Below are 11473 nucleotides of genomic sequence, written 5' to 3'. Positions count from 1 at the left end.
CCCAGGTGTTCTTTTTTTTTTTTTTTTTTTAGTATGGTTGACACACAATGTTACATTAGTTTCGGGTGTACAGTACAGTGAGCCCACAAGTTTATCCCTTATGCTGTACTCACCACAAGTGTAGCTCTCATCTCTCACCATGCAACTGTCACCATGCAATGGTATCTTAAAATACCATTGACTATATTCCCTATGCTGTGCCTTTCAATCCCAGGGCCCAGACTTTTAACTATTATTATCAATTGTTTTGGGATCTGCTTCCCCCATCACCACTCACATAGCACCATATTATGGACCTATGTTCTTTGTTAATAAGTAGAACTCAACATTATCCTTTTTAGTAATTATAGTAGTCCACTGTATGGCTACTTGAGAATGCAAGTGTTACCAATTTTTCCCACTCTAGAAAATGCTGCAATGAATATCCTTATTGACATACCTTTGTGCACATCCTTAATTACTTCCTTGGGATAAATTCCAAAAAAAGAATGCTGGGGCAAAAAGGAAATATGGTTTTTAAAGCTTCTGATAAACACCACCAAAGTGACATTCTCACTGCAAGTGTGTAAGAATGCCTGCTTCCTCTTGCCCCTGCCAACATTGAGTTTTGTCATTCCTTTTTAATCTTTGCAAATTATATTGGAGAAAAATGGTATGCCATCTTAAATCTCCTTTCTCTGACTACCATTGAGAACATTTTTTCACATTTATGGGCCATTTAGATTTCTTCCTTTATGTATTTTCCTATTCCCATCCTTTGCTAGTCAAACACATTTTTCTAATTGCTCTGTAAGTCTTTATATATTAAGAATAATGAGTCTTTTGCAATTGCTTCCCGTTTTCTCATTAACTGTATGGTTTTTGGAAGAATTTTTGAATTTTCATATAGTTGATTATATTAATATTTTATTCATTATTTTACCTTTGATATTATGCATACAAATACCTTCCCTACCCCATGATTATATATTCTCCTATATTTTTGAGTTTTGTTATCATCTCTCTTTTTAAAAAAGTTTTAATTCTTTAATGTAACCGTTCCCAAACAGAATTACACATCAGAATTGTTTACAGAGTTTTTTTTTTAAATGCTCAGGTCCTAAGACTGAATCACAATTTGGGGGCCTGAGACCTGAGCAGGCACCTTTTTAAAAGTACTGTGGACAATTCTGAGGCACCCCCTCCTAAAAGACACACTATTTTCATCTTCTAAATTTATATTGGCATCATTTTTTCCAAATTACTTCGGCTCATTTGTTAAATCAATCATTCGTGAATCTGAAACGCTACTTTTATCCGATTTGGCAAGCTCCATGAGAGCAGAGACCATACCCATTTACTAACCATTGCACCTCTAGGGCTCAGCACAGTGCCTGGTGCACAACTGGTGCCTAATCAACAATAAGTGAATAAATAAATAACACCTGGCCACATGTCTCCGACCTCATCCCACCCCAAACTGGCTAGTCCTCTTGGCAGTAATTTCTTGACTGTTAGACCAAAAAAACTGATGGTATTGGTGATGACCCTGAGTTACCAAAAATATTAAATTATGCCCAGTAGACTCTGTTGAGAAAGGAGCCAGGAAATGTGTTAGAGGGCTTCACCGAATGAAGTCAATCATGTCGGCCATGTTTAAGAGGTATGGGAATTCTGATAAAATTCTCCCTGGAGGAGCTAGACAACACTGACCCGAGAGGCTAAGGAGACTCGGCTTCCTCTGGCTCTTAGAGCTCCTCAACTAGCTCCACAAACTGACTCAGAGCTTCCTTGAGCTGATGATAGACCCACACACTCCCTCTTCCATGAGCCCATGGAAAGAAAATTGAAATACGGAACCAGGACACCTGGGTTTTAGTCCTGTCACTGCTATCAACCTGTGTAAGAATGGGTATATCACTTAACCTCTGGGGTTGGTCTAGATGTTTTCTAAGCATCTCTCCAGACTGCAACCTCTACCTAAAGACCCAAACAGATGACCACAGGGCAGGGCTTCCAAGGACAACCTGAAATTCCCTCCATAGAACAGGGCCCCAGGCCCAACTCAGGCTAGAGCAAAATAATAGTGGCAACAATAGTAGTAGTCATTTAAGTAGTAGCAGTGGTAATGGTAGTAACAACAGCAGCTACTGCTAAATTTTAATGAGCACTTACTATATGCTGGGCAGTACTCTAAATGTCTTACTAAGAATAAAGGCACACGCTTACACGGCACTTACAAGGTCCTCAGTGATTTGCATAGATTAATCTTCAAAATGACCCTATAAGGTGAGTTCTATTATTATTCTCATTTTACAAAGGAGGAAAGTGAGACACAGAGAAGTTAAGGGACTTGCCCAAGGTCTCACAGCTACCAAGTGATAGAACTAGCAGAGGTGAACCCAAAACCGTATTTTTAACTATTATACCATACTGCCAGCCAAACTATCATTATACTATACTTGTCACTTCAGAGGTTGCACAAAACAAAGAATAAGTTGCAACTACTCATATGGAATACTCCCCTCTTCACTAATGCTAGGAATTCAGTTTTACTCCAATGTAATTTTAAGCAGATCCAGTTTCAGGGCCTGAGATAGCAAAATACATTATTTATTAAGAAAATATGACATTTTATTAAGAATTGGCATCCATTAAAATGTTTTTATTAGAAAATAAATAAATCATTAACTACTAATGATGTTTCCCATTAAACAGAGAAAAAACACAAGCTCTTTCTGCATCATTAGGACCAAAACTTTAGATCCCCACCTGCACCAACTTCAGTTCCCTACTCCCAGCACTATCTTTCAGTCATGGACCTGACAGCCCACAGGTGTCCCAAGCAAAAGAGGCCAAACCAAAGTCAGGACACTAACTTCCCACCATCCCCATGCCCTTCTGACCTCCTCCCATGGTCCCCATCTCAGTGACTGGCACCACCAGCCCCAAACACCCAAACTGGGTGTCAGCCTCAGCTGTTCCTCCCACATCCAGGCACAGGACATTTCCAGAATTCATCCTGTGGCTCTCTGCCCCTGCTGTCCCCACTTCTGCTCAGACCCCCATCTCTCTCCCTCAACTACTCTACCAGAAACCTTCCAACTGGTTCTTGGCTTGCTTTCTCCCCAGCTCCAACTCCACCTCAACACTGCTGCCAAAGTAATCTTTCTAAAACAAAATCTGATTATGTTACTTCCCTGTTTAGAATCTTTGTCTCCCGGATAAAGTACAAAATCCTTCCTAGAACATACAAGGTTCTTTATTATCTGGCCTCCGACTACCTTCCCCTGCCTCATCCGAGGTCGTGTCCCACACATCTCACACAAGGCAAACGGAGTAACTTGGAAGTACCCAAACAGTGCTTCTCTGTCTGCCCAGAATGCAATTCTCTCATTTGCCCATCTGGCAAACTCCCACTCATTTTTTTTAGACCAGTTCAAAATTCAAAATTCAGCATGCTTTTCTCTGGGCTTCCGTCACGTTTTGCACCTCTCTCTATTCTGACACTTAATTCAACCTAACACAAATATTTGTTTATATGTCTGTCTATCCCATAAGACAAGGAACCCTCCAGGGCTCTGTGTCTTACACATCTCAGTATCATGTTTGTTGAAAAGAATGTCTCAGGATTTAAGTAAGAATTTCCAAACTGCTCCTGATCAGCGTCCACTGTGCACGTCAAAGCAAGCAATACAGGCCAAGTCCCATTTCAATAAATGTCTTCAAGTTGACGATCCTCGTACATCAAAAATACTTATTATGTTTGTGCGCCTTCACACTTGCAGCCAGAACCAGCAGAAGACAGTTTTCACAGAGACCTCAAACAACAAACCTACCTGTTGAATACTTACAGCTATTCAAGTTCTTGCAAATTCTACTCCATCTAAGTGGTCCTTAACCTTTTGTGGGTCATAGACCACTTTGGGCAGAGTTTGTCTATCATTTCTTAAACCCACACTCCCTTTGGAGAAACATAAAAAGCCCACATACCCCCAGAAATTCTGATACTCTCCCAAAGGCACAATCCTCAATCCCACCAAAAATAAAAAATAACCTCGTATGCGGTAGGAATTCCCAGGTTCACAAGAGATGTAAATCCATCAGGCAAGATATCATTGAGTTTTGCTCTTGGGTAATTCACAGTATTAAAATCAGCATTTTCCTTCTATCACCAAATATAAGCATTATAACAGTAAGTATGCTTTAAAGTCTTTATTGGGAAGAGGAAGCCAGGGAGGTGCTGACATTTGTCTCCCCCACCATTGAGAAACTCATGAAAGGAATTTGCCAGAAACAAATGAAAAACACAAATATGAAAAAAAAATTCTCTGTTTCTTCACATATAAACCCCACAAGCACATGTTCAAACGAAGGGAGTTCTTTGAAAATGCTTCTGGCATTACATTTTCTGGCTACTTCCCTCTCCCTACCCCTCCACCCCTACTTTAAAATACGTTAAACTTCTAGCTAGCAGCAACTTCTTTTAAATTAATATCCTTTGTCCTACTGAAGACAAAGGGTTAAATTAAAGAAACCGCTGGCTGCCTGCCACTGGCTTGGGGGGTTGGGTTGGGATGGAGGATAGAGAAGGAGGAAAAACCAGTTAGAGAAAGAAGTACTGATTTCTTACCCTGCCACATGGCCATCTTGATCCCGTCCTCTCCCACGTTGGGGGGTCACACACTCAGTTTCCCAAATTCCTCCAGTTTTGTAAGGAGGCTCGAATGGGATGTAGATGGAACAGCAGCTGTATGGCCCTGTTTTCTGCAAGTAGCTTAAGCCCTGAACCTGAAAATGTGAACAGAAAAAATGAATACCTAAATGAAAAAAAAAAAAACATTTCAAATCCTTAAAAGTTACCTCCTGTCCCTCTTAGAACCTCTCTTTCAAAGATATGCAGACATGCACAGTGTCAAGTTTTTCCCAGCTTGGTATTGCTTTAAAAAGACAAAATGAAAAGATCTAGAGTCAGTTACTATTGCCACTGAGTGCTGTCCAATTCTGCATGAATCACTGGATCTTCAGTAAATGGGTTTCAGCATCTCAAAGGATAGGTGGCTGAATGAGATAATCATTAGATGTTTTTCCTATCAAGTTCCACAGTTTGGGGAATGAAGAGCAACATAATATCCAATGCCCTCGCCTACCCCCCAACACCAACTTTACATTTAAAAATTAGCAGAAAGGAGAGCAAATTTTGTAATACTTAAAGTTTTAAAATAGCCCGTGTTGGAATGGAAAAGAAACGAAGCATAATTTAAAAAAAAAGTTAAGAACAATGCCCTTTGGGTCATGGTTCTTCCTCTCTGCTTCATTATACTTTCCCACACTTTGCCAATGTCCTATAGGGAGCATATATTGCTTTCATATTCAAGGGAAAGAAGAACCAAAGACAAAGAAAAATGTAAAAATAGAATAGTAATTTAAATACAACCAAATTAATTCAGCTAATTCCTAAATTTAAAGCGTCGAACTCAGTCTTAGGACGTCATACAATTTGCAAGGATAGGAAAGAAGCCAGGAATGAGGGGGAAAAAAGGAAATGTCACTACGTTTGACTCAGAAGCATAATATATTAAACACTGTGCTGTCCATTTAAACAAGTTCTTAATTAATAAACTGGTCTTCCTTATTTAGCATACAAGACATCTGCTTTGTCTAAGAAAAAGCCCTCACCTTTTTGAGTTGGTCAACATGAAAGTACATTGCTATTTCCATAGGTTTGAGACCAGCAACACCTCCACCGCCGAAGTGAAAGCGCTAACGCACACATACTTAACACTAATACGAACTTGAGAGTCATCACTTTGGTCTTCCTTAATGACTTTTTTTTTTTCAGGAGAAGAGTGTCAATGTGTACACTCGTCCCAAAAGCACCGATACAGAAAAAACAATGCTTTGGATAAGAAAAGTTCGCGAAGTCCAAGAAAACTTAGGAACTCACAGGTCCAAGGATGAATTCACCAAGAAAAAGCGCTCCGATGACTTATCTGGAACCTGGGACAGTTTGCTTTGGTTTGCCTTCCCCCCCCCGCCCTTATTTCGCGTACAGTTAAGTAGTGGTCCGCGCCTCGTGGGACCAGGCGAAATTTAACATCTCTGAAGTTAAACCCGGGTAGTTGCTAATAAATGCATGAAGTTGACGTAAAGCAGATTCTTACTGGCTTTTTATGCTCCACGCTTCTGGATTTCCCTCACTTATTCAGGGTAGCTTACACTGACGTTATTACACGGGCACACGGACAACTTCGCTTGGCACTCCAGGAAACTGATTTGCTCTGAAATGTTAAGAAAGATAAACGTGCATCAATGTGAAGGTAAAGCTTTCCCCTTCGGGGTGAAGGCGCTCAAGCGCAAGCCTAGAAAGTCTGGAGAGAACCAGCCACCCGCGTTAAGTGGGGGGAAAAAAGGAAAACTCGCAGCAACGACTTTTCGGAGAGTCTGGAATCCACTTAGCTAAGACCCACACAAACCTGCGAGTCCAGAGCAGGAGGAAGAAGAACGGGGCCTCGACAGAGCTTCACCAGCCAAAACCACTCTGCCCCAGTCCTGGAAAGGGGACGCCTTGCAGCCAGCCTCCCCCCATTCAAAAGCGGGACGGGCTTGGCGCCGCTCCTCGAGAAAACTTCGCTGGGACAGCGCAGAGACCCTGGCGCGGAGAAGAGGGCAGGGCTCCCGAGAAGATGCCGCCCTGCACTGGCTAGAACTAGCCGGTCTAACTCCTCCGAGTGCCAGGCGGCGGCGGCCGGGCAAGGGGAACCCCCATCTCCGGGGGGCCGAGCCAGCGGGGGAGTGCTTCCCCTGCGTCGCTGCGCCCCAGGGGTGCTCCGCGGGTGGGCCGGGGGGCCAGCGGCCCGCAAAAGACCTGTTGGGGAAGCGACAGCCCCTCTGTCTTTACCTGTCGCCGAGGTCAGGGGCAGCGGAGCCCTTGTCGGCCGCCGGCGGGCCGAGCGCTCAGTCAGCTCTGGCGTCCAGGACACCAAGCTGAGCTAGCGCCCCACGTAGCCGGCAGAGCTTCATTCACAGCCCAGCCGGGAGGAGGGGGAGCGGAGCGGGCGCGCGGCTCATGTGACAGGCGCCTCGCAAGTATCGGCCAAGCACAGCCAACGTCTGCGCGTGCGCGCCCTGGCCGGCCTTCTCCCGGCACCTCAGCCCAGCCGGGGCGGGGATGAGGCGAGCAGGGGGGGCGACCGGGCGGAGAAAGCGGCGAAGGAGGGGTTTCCGCGTGCGCAACCGCAGTCGGTCGGCCCTGCTAGCTGCCATATTTAATGAGGACTGGGCGGGTCCTAACCCAGTGCTGGGCGTGCCAATTGCTTTTGAGAAAGAAATGCTCCATTATGTTTCGCTGTTTCCAGCCTGGGGTACGGTTCTTTGGGGTTTTGTCCTTAGAATGAAACTGTTTATCCTGAGCTTCTGGCCCACAGCAGTAATCTAATACTAATTACACTACCTCACATATTCTGAGACTGTAATTATATGCCAGGCACTGCCCTAAGCCCTTAGCTCATTTTCATCTCATTTCATGCCCGCAATAACCGCACTGGGGTACTTACTATTATTCTCCACTTTTATTCATGAGAAAATAGAGGCACAGAAAGATTAAGTAACTTGTCCGAGCTCACATAACTGGAGTAGGAATGGTGATCAAATATAGTGATGCTTTTAACAGTCAACTTGATCCTCATTGCAGGACTGGATAATCTACACAGCAGTTTTCAGTATTATCTCCATTTTAATAATTACTAAACGAAGGCTCAGAAAAAGCAAAAATCACAGGTCTCAGTTAAGTGGCAGAACTGAGGTCTACCTGGGACTGGAAGAAACTGTCCCCTCATTTTACAGAAGAGAAATTAGGCGAGCGGTGTGAGTTGACCTACTAAGGTGATCCTGCTAATTAGTTATCAGCAGAACTGAGACCGGAATCCATATAATCAATCCAGGTAATCTAAAAGTCAAGCTTTTGAAGAAGATCACACACAAGAGAAACCATGGGGCACCTCGCCAAACAAAGAAAAAGAGTCACTACAGAATTTGAGGGAATGGTAGAGTTTAGATAAATTTTAAACGAAGGATTGTTTTTGGGAAGCACAAAGCAGGACTGTGTGAAGGGGTCAACATCAGGTCTGGACTGTGAAATGAACCCAGAGACCTGTTTCCTTGGGAACCACAAAGTAAAAATAGATGTGGAATGTTGTGTCCAGATACCCCTTATCCAAAGCTCTGCACCTGGATAGGAAATCAAGGCTGCCTCTTTGTGTCCAAGAACCTTATGTCCTCCAGACAAATGTGGGATGTTTTATTCTCATTGGTGTGATTTCAAACAGCAAAGTCTCTGATAGTCTGCATTTGTAGAGAACAAAGTTTCTCAGTGAATTAAAAAAAAGCGGTGGTCACTCAAAGGGGGTTGTAATCACTTGACAGCTGCAGTGTGTCTTTGGGAGAAATATTGTTCCCTATAAAATTTGCAGCTGGCTTTATCTGTGTCTGTTACTCCAGCATGATGAATGGCCAGATTTTTGCTTTCTCGGTCCAAGCTGATTTTTACTTTCTCCCCCGGTAGCATTTAGTCTCTGCCTTCAGGCCCTCACAGTCTAACGGCTGGGTGGGTGGGAGATATAGCCGCAAGAAACTAGAAAGAATCCAAGAAAAGTTAGGCTGACTCCTCTGATAAAGGTAAATCCAAGTGGAGATAGTAACTTGTGCAAAGGAAATCACCTATGAGGACGTGTGAGTAGTCCTGGATGATTGAAGCTTAGAGTAGGGAAGTGTCAGGAAGATACAACCAGAAATTCAGACCAAATTTTGGAGGATCCTGAATGTCAGACTGAGATTTGTACTTAATTCAGAAAGTGACTGAAAAAGAATTAAGGTTTTTGAGCAAGGGAATCCCATTATTGGAACTCTTCTTTAAGAAAGTGAATGGGAGGGTGGGGTGCCTGGGCAGCTCAGTCAGTTGAGCATTTGCCTTGGGCTCAGTCATGATCCAAGCCCCAGTCTGTGTTGGGCTCCCTGCTCAGGGGGAGTCTAGCTCTCCCTCTGACCCTCCCCCCATGCTCTCTCTCTCTCTCACTCTCTCTCTCACTCTCTCTCTCAAGTAAAATCTTTTTTAAAAAGTGAATCGGGGGTGATTGTTCAAAGAGAGGTTCATTTGTTTGGTTTTGTCATTGCAGGATAGGAAAAACCAGAGCTTATTTGTAAGTTGAGCAGGAAGAGCCGCTGGTGAGACAGAAATTGAAGAGGCAAGAAAAGGGGGGGGAGGGTGGTAAATAATGGAGTAAAATATGTGGAGGTAGAAATGTGATGCAAAATAGAAGCTAACCTTGGAAAAAATGCCTTTTCTTCTGAGACAAGAAAAAGAGAGGTTGAAGGATAGCAATCTGATCGGAAGCAGACTTGTCATGAAGCTACCTCTATAGAGCGAGCAAATATAAATTTATTTGGGAGAGTTTGAGCAAGAGTGATTAATGTCAAGTTGGAGGGCTGCGGTACACACATATTACCACTTGGTGTCGCCACTGACCACTGACAGGCTGGAGGGCTCCCGTAGGGGGACTTCAGGAGCATATTTCAAAAAAGATTATTTCACCTTTTATGAATTGCAAAACAAAACAGTTATGAGAGTGGGCTCTGGACCCAGACTGCCTGGGCTCAGAACTACCCAGACTCCCATTTAATAGCTGTGTCACCTCATTCAAGCTACCTAATTTCACTCTGTTGCAGGGGTTTTATTTGTAAAATGGGATTATAGCATAAAATATACTAATGGATGTAAAATAGAAAAGATTAACACTCAATAAATGTCAGGTAGTATTACTATTGAAGATGATAATGCTAATGATGAATTCTCTTTCAGCCTTTGGTTCTACAAGATTTGCAGGAGCTATTTACGTGGTGAGTAAATAAATGCTTATACAACAATACCTGGCCAAGTGAAGCGGTTAGAATGTGGTGCTAATGAAGCAAAGTTAATAATTTAGTCAAGAGTTACAGATTCTGGGGGCGCCTGGGTGGCACAGCGTCTGCCTTCGGCTCAGGGCGTGATCCTGGCGTTATGGGATCGAGCCCCACGTCAGGCTCCTCTGCTATGAGCCTGCTTCTTCCTCTCCCACTCCCCCTGCTTGTGTTCCCTCTCTGGCTGGCTGTCTCTATCTCTGACGAATAAATAAATAAAAATCTTTAAAAAAAAAAAAGAGTTACAGATTCTGTTAACTCTGTGTTCTCTTCCCCCTGAGATCCTTGGCCAGATGTCCCGCAAGTGGGCGTACATGGTCACAAGCGAATCTGGCCAAAAGAGTGTAGCTAAATCAACATAAATGAGTCCTCTGCTTTCCTCCCCCTTCCGTGGTAGGAATTTTTACGCGTTCCCACCCCACCCCCCACAGTGGTCAACAGACTTGGTCAAAAGCCATGTCAGGTCTTATAAAGCAAAAAGTAAACATAATGCACTCTTAAAATTTAACTATAAAGAAAGAATAAAACAGTAAACTTCTCTGTATAATAAAATATAACACTTGAAAGTGAATTTCACAAAAGAAAAAGCCCCAGAGCAATAGCTCACTGTGGCACATGGAATATCATGTCTAAAGCCGCCCTATCTTTAGTTTTGAAATTGTCATTGCAAACACACACTGAAAGTTGCATAAGTACATAGCCATACGAAGTAGTGAGTGAATGTTTCTAGTGTTGTTCTTATTTATTTGTTCCACAGTTTGTTTGAACCCTTCCTATTGTGCCAGGCACCGTGTTAGCCCATAGGGATACTGGTTTTAAAATAAAATATCTGGGGTGCCCAAGAAATGCTTGGGAGAGTTCTGGAAAAATGGGGCAGAATGAAAGGAAATGAACAAAGTTCTCTAGCTTTGGGGCTCTATCGAAGCAGTAGGTTAGGAAATTCTGAAAATAGAGTGATCTAGGATCGTTTGTAATTGCCCTGTATCTGGACAGCTAAGTATCAAAATTGATAAATGGTCTCTATGCCAATAATGGTAACTAAACTCACGACTGGAGAAACACTAATGAAAACTACAGTGAGATACTATTGGTAAAGTATCAAAACATTGACAATACACTGTGTTGACAAAGCCAGGATGAGGGGGAGTCCACTCATAAATTGCTGGTGAGAGTGCAACTAGTCAATTGAGGGCAATTTTGCAATAACTGTAAGAAGTACAAATACATGAGACTGTCATACCAAAATTCCATTTCTAGGAATTTCTCCTCCAGTTATGTTTGCATAGGTATAAACTGTTATGTGTACAAGGTTATTTACTGTAACATTGTGTGTAATAACAAAAAATGAGAAGCAACCAGATGTCCATCAATAGAGGATTGACCAAGTAAATACTGGTATGTCTACTCAATGAGAAAACTCGTTATGTACTCATATGTAAAGGTCTATGAAAAAGCAAGATGCTAAGCCAAGTACTTTCTCAATTTTGTGCCACAGAAGTGTATTACCTATTCAATTATATATCTGAAAAGTAATGTAGAA

General features: G+C 42.8%; 1 protein-coding gene across 2 annotated transcripts in view; it reads right to left on the bottom strand.

Annotated features, from left to right (window-relative positions):
* The window catches only part of CLCN5 (chloride voltage-gated channel 5), a 154255-nt gene extending 147154 nt beyond the window's left edge, over positions 1–7101 (bottom strand). The window contains exons 1-3 of one of the 2 annotated variants that reach the window (XM_002917742.4): positions 6881–7101; positions 6144–6260; positions 4613–4770 (exon numbers count right to left, since the gene is read on the bottom strand). In XM_002917742.4, coding sequence (XP_002917788.2) covers positions 4613–4628 — 16 coding nt within the window. In that variant the 5' untranslated portion in view covers positions 4629–4770; positions 6144–6260; positions 6881–7101. The other variant, XM_034648969.1, reaches the window with a different exon arrangement.
* Between the last annotated feature and the right edge of the window lie 4372 nt (positions 7102–11473).

The sequence above is a fragment of the Ailuropoda melanoleuca genome, chromosome X (assembly GCF_002007445.2).
Source record: "Ailuropoda melanoleuca isolate Jingjing chromosome X, ASM200744v2, whole genome shotgun sequence".
Classification (NCBI taxonomy): domain Eukaryota; kingdom Metazoa; phylum Chordata; class Mammalia; order Carnivora; family Ursidae; genus Ailuropoda; species Ailuropoda melanoleuca.
Note: the sequence above shows the minus strand (reverse complement) of the source record. Positions and strands in the feature narration are given on the sequence as shown.